At 43.5% G+C, this 19,922-nt stretch overlaps 2 protein-coding genes across 2 annotated transcripts; one reads left to right on the top strand and one right to left on the bottom strand.

The window, feature by feature from the left end:
- Positions 1-5,360: 5,360 nt before the first annotated feature.
- Positions 5,361-7,666, bottom strand: LOC104423810 (protein NUCLEAR FUSION DEFECTIVE 4). The gene is made up of 3 exons (XM_010036255.2): positions 7,660-7,666; positions 5,949-7,116; positions 5,361-5,784 (listed from the first exon to the last, which is right to left on the bottom strand). Exons 1-3 carry the CDS (start codon positions 7,664-7,666, stop codon positions 5,361-5,363), a joined length of 1,599 nt encoding a protein of 532 aa, XP_010034557.2.
- An 8,152-nt stretch (positions 7,667-15,818) lies between these two features.
- Positions 15,819-18,497, top strand: LOC104422332 (protein NUCLEAR FUSION DEFECTIVE 4). The gene is made up of 2 exons (XM_010034630.3): positions 15,819-17,338; positions 17,858-18,497. Exons 1-2 carry the CDS (start codon positions 16,152-16,154, stop codon positions 18,282-18,284), a joined length of 1,614 nt encoding a protein of 537 aa, XP_010032932.1. The 5' UTR covers positions 15,819-16,151; the 3' UTR covers positions 18,285-18,497.
- Positions 18,498-19,922: the final 1,425 nt, after the last annotated feature.

Genomic DNA, 19,922 nt, shown 5'->3' on the forward strand with positions numbered 1-19,922 from the left:
TAAGGCCGCATTGTGTTTTGATCGATCGTAATTGACCGACCCGTGACAAGACGCGTGTAAGGTGAAGGTTCTTGAATGTAGTAGAGTCCAGAAATTGTTGATCTTGCCCAACCCTTTTCAGAGTGCTTTTATTTTGAAAAAAATTTCATGATAAAGAAAAATACTTTTTGACAAATTATTTTCGCATAAAATATTTTTCCATTTTTAGATTAGAGATTTCCTAACTTTAAGCATGCACGTTTGCTTTGATAAAAAATTATTTTCTGTTGACTAATCATTTTTAATAAACAAAATGTGTGAAAGTCTAAAAAAATTAATTCACGAAAAATTCTTTCAGTTTAATAAACATACCCTTAATTACTTTATGAAATCGCCAAATAGACCGGTCAAGTCTTATAGAGAAATGTTGCATTGCGATCCAATAAATAATTGGAAATAAGAAGGGTTATATGAAACACGGTTAAGACCCTTTCTGATTGTTTTTTCACTCAAACAAACATACCCTTAACTTGTTTAAGTTTTGGTGCAAGAGTCTGTTTGTCTTTCTGACAATGACAACATGGACACAAAGAACGTCTTAGTATAATTGGATTACCAAGTCAAAAAATGGGTTTTCAAATGACCGAAATATCATCTCTAGCATCTTGTCTTTCCCCAACTTGAAAAATACTATTTCAATTTCTTTATTATCCTAAAAATTGATTATTGGCCGTCATGTGTGCTATAATGTTGATGAGCACGAGATCCAAACAAGAAGTGGCTCCTCACGGCTTTGAACTATCCTTGGAACTTTAAATGATAGATTCATGAGACTTGCTATAGGAGGGGTTCAAAAGGAAATGCCTGGATCGCATAATCAACTTATCACACAAATTAGGGGGAAACGTAGCTAATCCTGATCTTAATTCCATTTCTGTGAACCCCAGCCATTGGCCCATTATCATAAACATCCACTGGAAATGCTGACTACGCTCCCTGGCACATGGTTTCTGGATTATCCGGTTAACCAGCCATTGGCCCATTAATCGGAAATGCTGACTACATTCATTGGAAAGGACTCCTTTCCATAGATTAATTTGATGTAAAACCCTACTTATGAATGAGAACGAGTTAGAAAGTCTAGGGCTTTTTCTATCAAAATGGGGTAGACCCACGAGAGTATTTCCGACCCGTGGTCTTTGTAGCTTGTATGAAGTCTTCGAAGAGAGAGACGTGAGAGCGAGGAAGACAGGAATTTGCGAAGAAGATTTAAGATTAAGGAGTCCATTAATGTAACTAGCAAGTGATTTCTACCCACGGCTCCCCATTTAAACAACACAATCTGAGACGATGATCTTGAAAACATCATAAAAATGTGGGGTATGGAATCGAGCTGAGCGGAATCGAGTCGATGTGTTTCGGTCAACATGTCTTTCACGGTGGCCGGTGATGTCCACCAATGTTGAAAGATAACTTACCGTGAGATTTCGGGTCATCAAAGAGCCTAGACAAGGCTATTGAGTAAGGCCTGATTTCACTACTAGTTTTGTATTTTTGGACTAGGGAAGAGCCCAAACTCTGTCGTTGATGAGGCCTAGCTATGCCTTGGTTCTCATGACCGGGTTTGCTCTCAAAGATAGCTGGACAAACTGAAAGCATAGTTGAACATGATTGAAAGGCAAGATCTAGCATGAGAAACGGACTTTATCATCGGCCCGATGGCTTTATCGGTCTGCCCTAGCCAATCGGCCTTGAAGACCTAATTAAGCGGCCACACACAAGCCATTTCCTTCCACGGCTTAGTTGGGCCAGCCTAGGCCCAATTACTACAAAAAATTAATATACTTAAAATCATGGATGAGTTTAGATGATGACTTTTGGATCCGGTTTCCGACCCAACACTGTCAGCCTATTGATCAAGTCGATTGGAGACTATTGATTCAATTGAACAAAATCCATGACAAGATGGTCAGAAAATCCATGATGATTTTGGTCTAAGAAATTAGATCCTCTCTCTCTCTCTCCAATGACATTGAGGATAAGCGGTCAATCGAACCTTATTAGTTTTAAAATTTTTAATCAAATCACTAAATTTTTTAATCCCTTTCATCGCTCACTCCATCAATCATAAATAAAACATAAATAAATAAAAGAAAACCTTAATGAGTCACATAAGCTTTTCTTAAAAGTACTATGTGACTCTGCCAACTTTCTTTTATCTTTTTAAAAAGCTTTCACGGAGTGACAAGATCAAAAGTACTATGGAGGCTCGGTTAATAAATTAGATGATTTGAAGGTTTAGTGAAGTAGTAACATGCAACTCTGAATTATGTGCTGAAAAGATGGAGTTACTCCATAGTCTTATCTCTCTCTACACAGGGCATTTGAACCATCGTCTACCGGGTTCAAATTGAGAAAAATGTCGCTAATTCTCCATCAAATTATCTATCCATGCAAGGAAGTGACACGGGCCATTCTAAAAGGTTTTCCGTGAAGAAAGATAGCTAGATAGTCGGATGTTCCATTTCTCCTCCTCAAAAGCGACTACTCCGGGTGAAGCGTGTTCTCGGAGCAAATCCAAGACTAGCGGGTCAACAAATTAAGAGGGCAAAATCGAATTCACCTTCGAGGAAAAAGACAAAAAGGTACCATAAGATGTTAAATCAGTTTCTTGTCAAGGTTCTTCTATCTCTACTCGCTTACGCAAATCTTTCCTCACGTTAAAGACTTTGTGAGGGGAACTATTACAATCATGTGCCAACCATGGCCTTAGACTAAAAGCAGACTTTCAGCTTTTCTTGCTGGTTGAAATCTGAAGTGCAGAAATCAAAATTTCACGTAAATCAATTCAAAGTGTGGGCATAGACCTGCGAAAACATCCACATCTAACGCATTGAAAATTAGGGTTTCTGATTGAGGATGACGAAGACCGTTGCCACCCAGTAAATAAGTCGGAATCAAGAAGTCATCATAATCGTGCTTTAAAAGCTAAAAACCCTTTCCACATTCTGATTAGTTTGTGATGAAGTATTTCTGATAAAGTCGTTCGGAGAATAATGACAGGCACAAAGGATGTCCGTTTAAATCGGCTTACTAAGTCAACGAACGGGTGCTCAAATAATTGAAATATACACTGCAGCGTATTGTTTTTCCACCCCCTTTGTAACGCTATTTGATGTCTTAATTATCGGAAGACATTTCGACCTAACTCGCCATGTACCCGAGTAAGAAACAGTGGTCTGCAAAAGATTGATCACACACATCAATCGTTCGACAAGCGCGCATGTTTCGGCTTTGGCAACCGCCGCGCATGGTTGTTGAAACATCGACCCTGTATTGCCGCTAAAATAAGCAGCACAAGAAATAATTAAAAAAAAAAAAATGCGGCTCTTCACTGGCTTCTAAGATTGTAAGAATGAGAAAACAATTCAAACTACAAATCAAATATAAAATCATGTCGCGGGACTGTATATGTCCAAGTCAACGTAACCTACCAATAGCAGTCACTTGAACTAACATTGGATCTTCAAATGACAAAATCATTGGAACTAGGATGGACGGAAAGGAAAATATCTTGTGTTGGTTAAGCAAGGTCGGTCCACGCTTAACTCCCGTAATCAACTTTTCACACATCCATGTACCAGCAAAAATTTGGACTCGCTAAACAATATTGCACAAATTAACTTTAAAATGGAATGTTCTTCATGATCTATGTCTTAATTTATAACAAGTTTGAGATTTTCTCATGTACTTATCCAGAGTATATTCTCATAGAATGACGACGAGGGGAGGCCAACGACAGAGGAGGAGGTCTATGTGCATGCAGCTGTCGTTAGGGGAGGAGAGGGGCACAATGGGAAAAGGAGGAAAAGGATAGAAAAAATGGAAGAAATTAAATTGTCAAAAAGGGAATCGATACTGTTGTTTAGACTAGAACGTTGCCGGGAAAAGTACCAACAAGGTTTTAAACCCATTACATTAATATCAATTTAGTCATAAATATTTATATTTAACTAATTTAGTTCTAAACATTTTCACATTAATACGAATTTAGTCCATCAGTCAATTTAACTTGTAAATTGTTGATTTGAACATCGGTCGTATTATGTGGCTTGATAGGCGTTGATATAAATTTTTAATGATTTTTAATAATTTTTTAATAATTTTTTTGAATCTATTGTTTTTTTTAAAATATTTTTTCCTTTCTCTTTTCTTTACCTTTTCTTTTTGCAAGTGGCCCTCACAAGCTATAGGCACGGGTCAACCTTGCTAGGGTGAGAGTGAGCACGAGTTGTCTAGGCATGGTGAGGTGAGGCACCCCTCGTTAGATCTGGTGAGGCTAACCCTTTCTCACACCAAGGTAGCCTCCCCTAAGTGAGGGTTGGCCTGACCGAGCCTCACCTTGGCCTGGACAAGGGTTGGCCTTCTCGATGTGAGACTAGACCGATCCTCGCCTAGGCCAGGGGAGGCTCACTAGGCCTTGTTGTTGCTTGGATGCAACTCGTTGGACCTCACCCTCTCCTAGGGGAGGCTCTAGTTTGCCAGATCTAGTGAGGGGGGCCTTGCCTAGATGTTAGGTGCTTGCCCTCGCCTATGGCTAGCGAGGGCCACTGGCAAAAAGAAAAGATAAAGAAAAGGGAAAGGAAAAAAATTTAGTAAATTAAAAAAAAATTTATTAAAAATGTTCACGTCAGCACCGATTGAACCATACAGGACGGTTGGCATCAATGTTAGCAATTTCTGGCCTAAATTGGTTGAATGAATTGAATTAGTACCAATGTCAAAAAGTTTGAGACTACATTAGTCTAATTGAAATGTTTATGATTGAATTGGTATTGATACAATATATTAGTATTGTTTTGATACTTTTCCCAACTGTTGTCCTTTCACTTAAGGGATCAACAAGAGAAAGCCCGAGCCTATACTAATTAACATATCCAGTTGGACCCATGGTCATTTAAAAATTTTAAATCAACAATAGAGTTATGAGCCAATAAAGAAGTACTAGCAGCTCCAAACCACATCCATCTTTCGATATGAGATTCAATTGTTGCTTTGCACCTTTGCACATGCATCTTACCAAAAACAATAGCACACTCACCGTCAATTCGAAGGGGGAATTCCGTCCCGACTCCGAACGAGGGAAAACGAGGAAAATGTATGCAGTCCTGTTTGTACATAGAGCTGCTGGTTAGTTCAGATCGCACTCCACAACATCCATATACATTATTAGTTATACCATGTTTATATTTTCATGTGTTGATGATACATTTGAGCGTACATGCGTGTATGGATGTTGAACTAGGTCTTGACATGGTGAACTTTACTTTACGTCGGTGGTGCCTCGCGTCTTTTTAGTGCGCTCAAGTTGATACTGCCCTCTATATACTTCTGAAATAAAACTTGCGAGTACGTGCATACAAGAGCAAAGCCAGCACAGTCCCGAGCGAGCAAAGACACCCCCAGACGACGAACGTTGTGTTGTAACACTCCATCCCCATGCACTTTTGGCCGCCGCCGGGGGATTGGCGGCGGTAGAGCAGTGCAGCGGCATACCCGAAGGCGAAGGACCCAATCGGGATGTTAGCGATCACTATGTTGTGGTTCACGCTGAAGTTCTTGGTCCCGAAAAGTTCGGTGGTGGTTGCCACGGCGATGGACGTGATGGCCCCGCTGCAGGTGCCGATCACAGCTGTGCTCGCATAGAGCGCCGCCGTGGCAGGGCTGAGGAGCAGGAAGTAGGCCCCCACCATCGGTGCCATCAGTCCTGCTATCAACGCTGGTCTTGCCACCACGTACTTCCATCTGAAAAATAAACATACAGAAACGGATTGGTTTCATTACTATTTTGGACCAGAAGTCTCAAGACGCTCAAGTGAAGCTGAGAACAATTAATGTTGAATGCCATGAAGTTAACAATCTAACAATGTTAATTAGAACCTACAAAATGGAAATTGCATCTTTAATACCTTGCTAAGAGGCAATCAAAGAGAGACGGGATCAACCGCCCAAAGAACCCGAACGCCGACGATAGAGCGACCAGCGACGACGTCTTGGAGTACCCACGGGACTCGGCAATCTGCCCCAGGTTGTTCAGGAACACGAACCCGAGGGTCGCCCCCAACATGTACACGAAAAAGTAGAGCCAGAACTCGACCCGCCTAACCATGTCTCTCGCCCCAAGCTCCTCTCTAACACCAATACTGATTGCCATTTCCTCGAAAGGAGCAACCACAGTAACCTCCTCCTCCTCCTCCTCTTGGTCGCCAACCGCAATCTTGTCTTGCCGGCGTTCGCCATTCTCTTCCTCGCTCGCCACGTCTTGTACCCTCTTTCTGGTGAGGGCTACGAAGTGCTTGAGGCCCTCGGCGAGCGGCACGACGGCAGGGACCATGAGGCATATGCCCATCCCCATCGCGTTGTTCACTGCCGGCAACCAGCCCGATACCGACCCCATACTGCTCACCACTGCGTAGACCCCAGTCGCGATCGTTATCACGAATAGCATTACGAACCCGGCGTGCGTATTTCTGCCTGCCCCTGGATTGCCTGCATTCACATCCCTGACGAAAGGTGCGGTCACCAGGGACGTGACAACTGGCAAGACCGAGCTGAGGAACAGGTAGGCCTGAGCCCTGGCCACGCCGCCACGCTGGTTGAAGGCAGCGTAAACTATATCAGTGTAGACACCGGCGCTCAGCCCCTGGTAGCTGGTGGTCAGCCCGACGACGACCTGGCGGTGGAGCGGGAAGTTGCGAATTGCGACGACATAGCACACTGTGTTGATCCAGCAGATGCTGTTCCCAGCGAGGGCGGTAAGGAGGAACACGGCAGGGTACGAGAGCGAGGCGACCTGGCCTGCCACGAAAAGGTACTGGATGCCGTACCCGACCAGCCCTAGCGAAGCCCCAATCAGGAGGACGAGCCAGAGTGGGAGGTGCACTGCAGCAAGTCCCGACAACCACCCCAGGAGCTTGCCTGCATCGGAGGCGAAGGCGAGGTTGTTGAGCTGGACTTGGGAGATGGAGAGGATCTGCTTGAGCTGGGACGAGTAGGCGGGGAAGTTGGTGTTCGTCCCGGCCACGGATTGGAGCCAGATCATGGCGACCAGGCTGAGCCACTGCTGCATTGTTTTCGCTTAATATTCGTTTTGGAAGTGAGTTCAGAAGCTATTTTATCAGATGGGTATAATGAAACGAATCCAGTTCCGCCATATATATGCACTCCATGGGGGTCTGCTCCACGGGGCGAGGGCACGGGGGTGCATGCTGCTTCCCCTCCCTCGCTCCAAAGATAACCTTCTTTACTTCTTTTCTAGTGATGACGAGCTCAACTTGACAGGAAACCTTAACCTAGTAATCAAGGTTCGATTGCGACCGCACGTCAATATACGTCTGTTGTTTAATGGGTTCAACTCGAGAGCTGTTGGTATTCCTTTTCAAGGCATCATCAGATCAGTAGCATGCTCTTGCCCAGAATGCTGTCGAGCGCTGGATCCGTATGCTAATCCAAGCCCTCGTCATTCTATTTGAAAAGGAACGTTCTCGCCGCCACCGCAGTGTGAATCGAGCTGATGATGAAAACCGGCAATAAAAGGGCCGCCTATCGGCTACCACCTCCCGCTGCTCTCTACACTGCGGCAATCAAGCATGGATCGGAACACCATTCCGAAGAGCGCACACGCCATTCCCAAGTCGTTTATACAAAGCACTAAAAAGACACATGAGAACGGGAGAATAATCTCAAGAACTTTGCCTTCTGATACCATGTGATCGACAGAGATACGTATGTATATACGAGAAATGATACTCTCATGATCCTGTTATCGAACATCTGCAGACAACTTAAACCACCTCCATTACAGGACCGAATAAAGATAAGAGCGATTCAGCATCAAATCCAATGTGATGTAGAACAACATGCAAGTGTTTTTATGGAAACACCGGAGTCTGAAGCATGATGAGAGCGAGCGGTCCCATAAATCAAAAAGAATTGCGTGATTTTCGAAATTACAAATGAGTTACCATATTTAATTTCAAAGGGATGTTAAAAATTTCAAACGTGTTTTGCTGATTTTTTAGTTGCATTTTGATAACTTTCTTTTATCAATATATTTTCCTTGATTTTTGTTATTCGATTTCAATTATTAGGTTATTTCCTATATGACAACTACTCTATAAATAAGCACTTAAAGATATTGTAATCATTGCTTCATTATTAAAAATAAACACTATCTTTTAGAATATTTTCCAAGCATATATTTCCTCTACTTCAGAATCTATTGTGCACGTAGTTGTTATCGAATTCGTCTTGATTCGGCTTCGGTTTAGCCCGGGAATTTATGTGTGGATCGATGTGCGCAAGGTTAGAATGGAACCTCCGAATTGGTATGGTTGGTTGGGACTACAAAAGAGTTCCATACTGGGAACTTAGAGATCGCCACTTATATTTCACCACTCACGTATAAATTATATCTCGTGTTCTCGCCCAATTTTTTTTTTTTTTTAATGGTGATCAGCTCACTACATCAAGTTGTCATCCATAAATTTTCGAACAATATCAACTCCAATGAGAAATTAAAAAAAGAAAGAAAAAGAAAAAGGAATGAACAAGGAGATCACGTCACTTATCGAATTATGACGTCATGTGAAAAATGAGGTACTATAAAGGGGCATCGCAGTGGGGGCACAAGCCACATCAATTTTGGCGGTCGCGCCACCACTCCATGAGGTCTGCCCCATGGATGGATGGCGCCGTGCGGCATGATGTCTCTCTCCATCCCGTCGGAAGATTCTATTAATATTATAAATACACATAAATCGCATCATCTATGTACATTACCTAAGATTCAATTCTCATTAAAAGCCCGCATGATAATCATTCTATTTTTATTCTAAAACTCATTTTCTATTTCAGACTTATTTTTAAAATAAAAATCCATTTGGTAAAATTATTTCATTTTTCTATTTCCAAAATAGATTTTATTTTAAAAATATGTTCAAAATAGAAATCAAAAGTATTTTTTTTCTATTTCTACAATAGAAATAAGAAATAAAAATTCTTCTCATCATTCATCCTTATTATTAATCGATCGCTCATCTCGCCCTTGGCCACCGTCCGTTGTCTACCGCCGCCACTCGCCGACCACTCCTCGTCGCTTGCCACCATCCACTATTCGACGGTTGTCGCCCTACCACCCGTAAGCCGCAAGCCACCATTGCCGCTCAAAAGAGAAATTTTTTTCTCATTATAAAAAGAATTTTTATTTTAGGGATATAAATTTTATGTTGTTATCAAACATATTTTTTTACTTAGAAACTCATTTAATGATAGAAAAAAAAACATATTTTTCTTTCAGAAATAAATTTCTAGTAAGGATGGTTATTATTCATGCTCTAAATGGTGAGTGTCATCATTTATTTTAATGTAACCAGATAAGAAATATTGCAGTTTAATTACGGAATCGGCCACATCCAAATCTAGTCACCTTATGAGTGCCATGAGCGTGGGAATCCCGCTAGTTTTGAACCCTTGCTGCACCCTTGAGTCACTACTGCCAATGCCATTGAACGGATTGCCCATAAATCGAGAAATTAATGAATATAATATATTCTTATTAAAATGAATAATTATAGGTACATTGAAACTCGCCCAATTAAATATTTTTTCAACTCCTTTCAGAGTATTTAAATTGGCATAGTAGCTTATGATAATCACTTCTAAAGTGCCACAGCACTTTAACAAACTAGTTTAACAGATGATCTCGTCATCTTATTATTTTAGTATTTCTCATATGGAGATGTTAAAAAGTAGTGAATAAACGTCATCAAGATTAGTTTGAATCCTCGGACGAAATATCTTTAAGTTCTCTTCCTCACTAGTTTAGTTTGAACACGCAATATTCGACCTCGGAAAAGAGGGCCCTAAAAGTCGGACGTGTCCGGCTACGTGACGTTTTTGATTGGATGAATTTCGAGTACTTTATGTCGACTTTTGTCCTTCCGACTTTTGTCCTTCATTAGTTTCTGGTCTCTTCTATTGTCCTATCGATTTACGGATCAATTCTCGTCCAACGAAGAAACCATCAAGCGACGTAGCTGGACTTGTCTTGCTAAAGCAAAAGGACGGGAAAATCAAAGCGGAGGAAATTGAGGTTGCAAGTCACTTCCCCTAGCAAGCCAATCAGTGTCCGAAGATGCTATTGAAACCCTCCAAAGCTCTCCCAAAGGACATAAAAGAAGTGGAGCAAAAAAAAGAGATTAATATCATGAAAATAACCAAAAATCTTAATCTTGTACATTTATAATAAATTTATTTTTCGTTAATTTCTATTAAATTAAATTGGTATCATGAAAATCTATAAATCGATACACATGTGACAAACGAAATGTGAGACCCCAAACTGGTACAAGCTATTATGTGTTATTCAACTCATAATTTGACAATAAAATTTAACATAAATTAACAGAGTGTAAATTTATCACAGTAATATCAGTTTAGAGTATTAGTTTCAGGTAAATTAATCATAAATGTATCAGTTTAAGATTTTTCACGATATTAACCAAAAAAATAAAAATGAGTCAAGAAGAAACAAGAGATAATGGACGTTATTGAAAAGTACCTTAAACATGCGCGGATGGTTATTTGAAGTTTGAGTAGTTTAGATCTCATTTAATGCTCAAATACATTAGTGAAAGGTAAAAAGAAAAAAAAATTGGTGATAATCTATTGTGAGAAGAACACTTTGTTATATACCACACAAAACTAGATAATAAATAATTATAGAATGTTATGGGGTTCATTTTTTAAAAAATGTGTGACTCATAACAACTTATTATTCTTATAGCACTTAAAAAATTGTTATGCTAACAGGGCGTAAAAGTAAAACTTAGTGGTGCACATGCAAGGAAAATCTCATTTCATTCAATTTTCCATTGTGGGTCTCATTTCCGAAAATATCAGCATCGCTTCCAGCACCAATAAGTCTCGTACGGGCTATAAAATTGTTCAACATTAAGACACTGAATAGGTTGTCGGTCAGCACCATTCATGAACTTTCGATTTGAGATAGCTAAGCCTCGTCACGATAATCACACTGAGCTGCCAGAGATCCGAAACCCGGTTGCCCATGCGAGATGCATGCATTGCTTTCTCTAATGAGGTCAAATCGTGATATCGGGTCGGGGAATATCGGCATGTATCAAGAGAGCACTAATTGCGCGGGTACCAATAAATATAGTCATCGTTAACATGAAAGCAAACCGAACAAAATGCGTTCATTGAAAAGGATGTTTCCAACCATAAACACGAGCTGTATCCTGCCAATTTGATATTTTCGAGTTGCGAATTTGATCTTCAAATATATTGTAACAAGTATAAGAGTTGGGAGCTCTAAAATTTCAGAGATAACCTTGTCATGTAAAGTTACTCCTTAAATTTGACCAAAACGATACACACGCAACAATATGTAGATCCCTAAAAACCGATCCTTTTCGCCATTCTCTCTTTATCCACCGACGAAGATCCTTCTCCTTCCCTTCACAGCTCCACATTGAATCACCGACGGTCTCTTCCCCCGTTCCGCCTTTGACGTCGCTCTCCTCCCTCGGCCATTGGCAATTGTCTTTGTGTCCCCTGCCTTCGCCCCGTTACGCCCCGGTGCCCGACAAGTCCCTCTCGTCTCAATCCCAAGCATGATGAGTTTACGCCAGTGTGAACTTTGAACTAAATAGCTCTATTTGACTTCATATTCATATATTCCCTTTATCTCGTTCAAATAAGTAAAATAGAAACACCCATTGGAGTTCTCCCGACGCATCCTAGCTGGTAAGAAAAAACCCTCTTGAAAATACGACAGGAAACCTCTTCAAGTTGAGACTTTGTAGTCATTTGACAAACATCATTCGACGAAAACATTGAATAGCAGCCAGCATGGCATTCATTGAATTATACCTTGGCTTAAGCATTTCCAAGTGATGCGTGGCCCACGAGGTTCAATGCGTTCTAGAAAGAAATGCAGAGACGGCATGAACAGCGCGCATTGCAGTTTATTCAGGTTCACGACCTCCTCATCACGCCACTGCCCTTCTGGAGAACGGAAGACCTGTCCATTTCCAACCCCGTTTCCTTCACGCCGTATCATTACGACAGCGTATGCGGTCGGAACGAGCTGCGTATTGTCCGGCTTCGGGCACGTTTAAGGAAGGAGCCTCGCATGGGTTCTTCTTTTTTCCCACGTCTGGTCGAACTTGAACTTCACGTGACGTTGACGTCGAAGCTCGGGCGAAGGGTTTTCATCTGAGGAAATAGAAGACAAAAAGCGATGCAAAAGAGCCAAAAAGTCATGTCCCTTATACATGCCGTATGGACGATGACTGGGTATGTAGGACGGGAATTTTCCACAAGTGACTACCTTAATCAAGTTGACAATGGAATACGTTTCGGATAACTCTCTCCTCCCCCTTGCCCTCTCGATTTTTCTACAATCGAATGATTACAGCAGTACGCATAGCCAATCGAAATGGGTATACATGTAATCTCGAGATCGGTCTCGTTTGGGAGGCGCTGATGTGGGGTGGGGGTGAATACAAGTTGCCTTATTTCGCCGTCAGTGGGAGTCTTCTTCTCAATGATCGTATAGAACAGTCGTGAACTTTCTTATGGAGAAGGTAAAACACGAGTCGGAAACCTCGACCGGTGGACCGAAAGTGCCGGACTAATCGCGTGTACTCAACCGCGTCAGAATTGAACCGAGTGATTCCGCGACGCCTGAAATCCGACATCTAATGGGACGTGCGGCTCGTGCTAAAACAGCTGCCACCTTGAGTGGCATGAGCACTCTCTTGTTAAGGGTTTGAAGTACGTGGCAAAAGGTGTGTGGCAAGCTGTAGGAGCCACCTCTTGAATGAATCTTCAGAGGCCGCCGTCTAGAATTAATTCCCACCTTCCTGGTGCAGTCGTGGACTAAGAAGCCAACACGAACGAGGACGTCAGAGCTATGAACTGCAGCATTCAAAGCCCTGTGCGAGATGGGTGAGGACTTGTGGCATGATTCATGCATTGGACTCGATCAAAAAAATACATCATCTTAGGAGTCAACGCGCGAGTAGTTCTTTTGATTGTCGGGATTAGGCTCATGTGGGTCGAGTCGGATCCTTGCAAATTCGCTTAGCTACTAAGGTAAAGTATTGGTTGTATGTATATGGTTATCTAACTAGAGAGAAGAGGGACAAAGTCCATGAAGGGCTGTAACTAATGCTTTCATCTATTTCATGTATTCGTTGTGAAAATCAAGATGAATCCAAGCAAACAAAAATACGAAAATTTCTGTACCTATTGTCCCTCGTACCAACTAGCCGGACGGTACAGAAGCAATTATGCCTGCGCCCAGCGCATGAACAAAGCGTTAGTGCATATCCATTGCGAGAACCCGTTCGACTTTTTTTCCCCCGCTATCGATGGAGTGCAGGACATGCAAATTGGTCATTACCATTTGCCATCTTCGTATAGTTTACGTTTCATAAAGAGTGCAAAGGAGAAATGCTGAACGACAAAATTGACATTAATTGCTCAAAATTCAACCAATCAACATCAGACAACCAGACATTTCTAACGGGTTTTTCTTTTTCTTTTCTCTAAGCTGGGTTTGATTATAGCGCATTCAATCCAAGTTATTTAAAAGAAAAGAAAATGACATTCTTACAATGAAAGGTACGATGAATCCAGCCACAACCATAAAATCGAATTTCACTAACAAATACCTTAAATAAATCTCAATGGGATGCATTCATCGCTTTTTATGTCTCACTAACAAGCTCGATGATTTATAAGAAAGCAATAAAAATAGTAAAACTCATCTAATCATGTAATGCAATATGCACGCTCATGTAACAAATTTCACATTCAAATTAAGGGTGAGTAACATGAATAGATCGAATCGAGTAAAATCAGGACTGATCGGTTTTGGATGGTTTCAGTCCGATTCCCAATTTCATAAAATTGAAACCTGTGATTTTCAATTCGGTCCTCACTTTCGAGGGGAATGGAACCGAGCAAATCACTTGGAATGGACATATGTTATTTTTTATTTTATTTCTCATGTATAATTTTTTCCCTTCCCTTTTCACTTATCCCGCTCTCCTCTCTCCCCGGTTCCAAGGAGGTATTGCTCATAAATCAATCTATCCTTGATTCAAAGAATTAAGAACGGGTCCTCTTAATTTAATTCTTAAATGTTACTTGAATCGGGAGCTAACCATCCTTAATTCAAATTACGGGATTTTTTCTATTCGTAATCGTGTCAAAAATCACGCTTTCGAAATGCACACGCGAATTTAGGAGATTAATAATTGTGTCGAAGATCACCTCCTCTTAAATGCACATGTGTATTCAGGAGATTTCGTGAGACTAGTCAAGCTGAAAAACTCGGCTATCATTCGATGGTGAGGAAGGAAGGGAGAGAGAGAATTTTGGGACTCTTGACTCACATATCTGAGGCTGAGGCTAAGATTGAACCGTCGTCTTAGCCATCCGACACCTCCATCCCGTGCGCCGCCATGCCATCATCTCGTGAGGCGGACCTCATGGACCGCAGAGTAGCCCTCCTCCAAAAGCATCTCATCCGTCATGTCTCTCTAGTGACGTGATAATCGATGTGATCTCCCCTGTCCAGTCCCGTCTTAATTTCTCTTTTCTTATTTACTTTAGCTTTTGAGAGTGCGTTTGTACAGGCCCGAACGCACAAATTGACAGTTTTACCGAGCCTAATCAATCTACGTCGTTCTCAGGAACATTTTTTCTGGAGCGTTTATCTAATAAATCACAATTATTTATTTTTCACAAAATGAATACATCCTTAGATAGTGATTTCACGAACTAATTCCAGGAAGACTTAGCAATCAGGAGCCAACCATTCTGTTGCTGCAGTACCTAAATTCAGGTGAGCATTTGGCAAGAGTGAATGTCTTGATAAAGAAGTGTACCTAATGTATGGGATCGGAGGCCGAAGCGTTTCAATGACCCACGTCAGACGGGGCGCCCTATTGAAGAATAAATAAAGGAAAAGATCACTGTTTTCATCACTCACTTTATCCTTGCAAAGCGTGGAATTTGATATTTTTCCATAGTGGTAAGTGTCTTCTCGTCGACATAAGAATTCATGACTCGTTCAAGCACCACCGGCGTGGTGGCGCGTACACTGTTCTTGATCTCGACGAGCCCGGTGGGGTCATTTCCTGGATGGACAAGAGCTTTTCGCCTCGCGACCGGCCCGCGCGGAGGATGGGGATTTCGCGACGACGCGGTCCGATTGCTTCCCTGAAGATTCAAAAAGCACGCAGCGCGGAATCCTGCGAAACTTCTCCTTCCCCTCCTTTTTGAAACGCCAAAAGGGTTTTCATGCGTGTGTGCATGGCTAATAAAAGAGAACTTTAGGACAAAAAGAACAAGGGTTTTAAAAGGGAACTCTATATGCTGCCGATATAACGTTTTTCGCTGGAACAGTTTCGGGGAAACCAAGGTTATTTTCGCTCCGAATAGGCACTGATTACAAGATTTTTTTTTACAAGATCTTTGAGCAAGATTACATTTCCTGAATTGAAACCCTACTGGAGCTGAACTTCGCATGACTCTCGTCAAGACGAGGAGGAGCTTTTTGGGGGTGGAAGTGGAGCCCCCGCGCGGCCGCACAAAACACCATCCTCGTTCACACGCCAAACCCTATTCTACGCTCGATTGACCCAATCCCACCCCCGCCCCCACCCCCACCCCCACAGGATCCGACGAGAGATCTATATAACCCCTCTCGGACATGTACACACCCACCTCGGGGAATCGCCATAAATACGGGCTCGAAGGTGATGGCCTTGGTATGACCACATTGTTCTGAGCAGAGCCACACGTACAGATTACACACAGAAAAACGTCTGGTTTCCATCGATATGACTGTCCTCAATCGCTCGCTGCAGTCTCGATACTTGTCCCCTCTCTCCTCCTTCTCCTCTCCACCCTAGAAATCCTGTACGAAATCCTCGTCATCGTTGATTTTCCTTCGCCCTGTTTTTGTTTTTTCCCCTTGCGGCTGGTTAGTCAGCTGCTGTTGTTCTCTTCGCTTCCTCCCTTATAAAAGGGGGTCCCTGCACGCATACACTTGGAGCAAGTATCCACCAAGAACGATGCCTTCATCACTGGTGAGGTGGTTTAGCCTCGTGGCCTTGATCTGGCTCCAGACCATCGCTGGGACGAACACCAACTTCCCGGCCTACTCGTCGCAGCTCAAGCAAGTCCTCTCCATCTCCCAGGTCCAGCTCAACAACCTCGCCTTCGCCTCCGACGCCGGCAAGCTCCTCGGGTGGTTCTCGGGCGTCGCCGCGGCGCACCTCCCGCTCTGGGTCGTCCTCCTGGTCGGCGCGGTGCTCGGGCTCGTCGGGAACGGCGTCCAATACCTCTCCGTGGCCGGCAAGGTCGCCTCGGTCTCGTACCCGGGGATGTTTCTCCTCGCCGTCCTCGCCGGGAACAGCATCTGTTGGATCAACACGGTCTGCTATGTTGTGGCGATCAACAACTTCCCGCTCCACCGCCAAGTTGCCGTCGGGCTCACCACCAGCTACCAAGGACTGAGCGCCGGTGTCTACACGGATATTGTTGACGCCACGCTCGATAAGAGCGGCGGGACTGGGGCTAGAGCTAAAGGTTATCTACTTCTCAGTTCAGTCCTGCCAATGGCCGTCTCACTGGTGACCGCGCCTTTTGTTCGGGTTGTCGGTGCGGACAGTCCAGGGGCAGGCAAGAATGCGCATGTCGGGTTCATAATCCTATTCATCATAACAATCGCAACCGGAGTTTTTGCGGTGGTGAGTAGTATGGGGTCGGTGTCGGGCGCCTTATCGGCGGTGTACAATGCGATGGGGATGGGCATCTTCCTCCTGAGCCCCATCGTTGTACCGCTCGCCGTATGCCTCAAGCACGTCCTCGCCCACACCGAGATGAAGGTACACGACGTGGTGACCGAGCAAGAGCACGGCGGACCCGGCCAAGACGAGAGCGGGATCAAGTGGGAGGCCCATCCCCAGGTTGGCGACCAAGAAGAGGTGGTTGCTGTGGCTCCCCCAAGCGAGGAAGTGGCAATTAATGGTGTTAGAGAGGAGGTTGGAGCTAAAGAGATGCTGAAGCGAGTCGAGTTCTGGCTCTACTTCTTCGTGTACCTGTTCGGGGCGACGCTCGGGCTCGTGTTCCTCAACAACCTGGGGCAGATCGCCGAGTCCCGGGGGAGTTCAAAGACGTCATCGCTGGTCTCTCTCTCGTCATCGTTCGGGTTCTTTGGGCGGCTGATCCCGTCTCTCTTCGACTACCTCTTCGAAAGGTAATTACGACCGCCATTTCCTCCTTTTGTCAATGTTTCGATTAGTGCCGTTAGATCGAGTTCAATAATTAGTCCAGAGTTTGAAGTGGACGGACGACCATGGCATTTGCACGTAAATGTCTTCAGCATTAATCGTCCTTATTCCCTAACTAGTCAAAACACTGACAATGAAGCACCGTCTTCAGACTTTCTACACGATATTAGCACCTTCTAGATAAGAGATTTTTTTTGCATTTGCATATAAGATATCTGTTTAGTGCATTGTCGATTATAAGAAGCTGTTCTCACGTTTGCGCTTGCGTCGGATGACATGATATTTCCGTAACTCGAAGAAATTCGTTCCATTTATATCGCTTTCTTGCATTTTGTCCGTCCACTTTTAGGTGAAAAAAGTGGGGCTCTTTTGTTCCAATGTTGGAGCGCGGATCCATGTCTGCTACGTTTGAACGGACACGAATTCTTAAAGTCACGGTCCAAAAGTTTAGGTCATAGAGTGAACGCTTTCTTTGTTTCTTTCAGGAGGAAGTACGTGGTGTCGAGACCGGCAGCAATGGCAGCATTGATGGCGCCCATGGTCGGCGCCTACTTCCTGCTCCTCAGCCCCGCCACGGGGGCACTTTACGTAAGCACTGCCGTCATCGGCGTCTGCACCGGGGCCATCACGTCCATCTCCGTGGCAACCACCACCGAGCTCTTCGGGACCAAGAACTTCGGCGTGAACCACAACATCCTGGTCACCAACATCCCGATCGGGTCCTTCGCCTTCGGGTATGGCGCGGCACTGCTCTACCGCAGCCGGCGAGGTGGCGATGGGAGGTGCATGGGGATGGAGTGCTACAGCACAACGTTCGTCATCTGGGGATGTCTTTGCTTACTCGGGACTGTCCTAGCTCTAGTCTTGTACGCACGTACGCGCAAGTTTTATTCAAGAAGTATAGAGAGGTAGTAGCTAACTGAGCAAATCCACTCTCCTACACCAGTTACGATATTAGCTAACTGAGCAAATCCACTCTTCTATACGAGTTACGATATACTGCTTTTATTTTATTTTGTGAAATAACTTTGCTCAAGGAAGAAAATGTTTCTGTACATGTATGCAGGCGCTATTGACCGAGAAATCGGCATTTTATATTTCACCTAATCCAAGAAACAAGTTCCATGCGCGGTTTTTGAACATTTAGGGGTATTAATCAAATGATTACCATGTCGTTAAAAAGAAAAACACGAGTAATGTTTTATTGACATGACAAACAATACTTAATTTGATGCGACGGGTATATGATTTTATATGTTCATGTGATTATATACTAGACTTCGGAGATGGTCTAGCTTGGACGTAATTTCATGTAACGAATTATGAGTAAGATGATACATCATTCATTTTGTTTTGACTATACAAATTCGGCGAGAGAGGATTCTTTGCACCCGTGACTCACGTATATTCTCAAAAGACGACTTCAACGTATCGGATCACACGACCGATCGATCCCCCTGAGCGCAAGTAAAGAAAAAGAATTATTTTTTGGGTATGAACCCATCTTTTGACTCATTGACTAATTCTTTATGCTGCTAGTGCTCGTTTGAAAAAGACAACAATTCTTTATTGAAAAAAGAAAAAAAGGACACGGATCAGGACCCGGACCCGTGACTTGTGAGGTCAATGTGCGCCTTCACGTGCCTTTCGCTCCGCTGAAAAATTGCAAATTGGACTGATCAGCAACGTCGAGACGAACTGGCGATGCCCTCCAAACACCGATTAATAAGCTTAATAGACTCTTTTTGAAACCGACATAAAACCTGTTCAATCTGTAAGAACGGCAAATCACTCGCTCGGTGTAAGTAAAGTGGTCCATGATCCGGACATGTAACGTCAGCTCCCAAAGGAGGTGACGCACCACCGGCGTCACGATGAGTTCTCTGCATCGAGACCGAGTTCGATGGACGAGTCTCGTTGCTTGCTTTTGGCTTCGGAGGAATTTATGGTGGGTGGTTCCCGCTATTACTCATCAACCGAGGTGGGAAGTTGGCAGACGGACTAGAAGCATCGGACAGTTGTCGGATATGGCATTTCCCTACCGTCCTTTTTCCTGCCTGTTTCTGTAGGAGTGTGTAATGACCTTTCGTGTCTTTTCCGTCGAATGGGGAACTGAACAGGGATTCGTTTGCCTTTTCAATAATCCGGGAACGTCGTTACAGCGATCCGGCCATCTTAAGATCCATGAAGTACCCTATGGTACGATCTTTGTATGTGCCTCCAATTTCGGCTCATTAGTAATTTACATGTAATTAGTGAGATATGAATAAGTGATATTCGATTCGTGAGCTGAGCATCCCTCGGCATCCTCCCGAGAGTTGTGTGCAGAACACACTCGAGAGATTAAATGACATACTAGGTGAGGACTGAGACGGGACATACTTCCTTTGATCACGGCGGAATTGTCCCCCCTTCCCCTCCTCAACCTGTGGACTATGTTCTAATAACTTTCCATCATGGCATGACAAATTGATACAGCAACCAAAATTTGAGACGGCCGACGTGCGGAGGTGGGCCGTTGCCGTGATTGCAAAGAAACTCAATATTTGT

This window comes from Eucalyptus grandis, chromosome 10, assembly GCF_016545825.1.
Source record: "Eucalyptus grandis isolate ANBG69807.140 chromosome 10, ASM1654582v1, whole genome shotgun sequence".
Taxonomy (NCBI): Eukaryota; Viridiplantae; Streptophyta; class Magnoliopsida; order Myrtales; family Myrtaceae; genus Eucalyptus; species Eucalyptus grandis.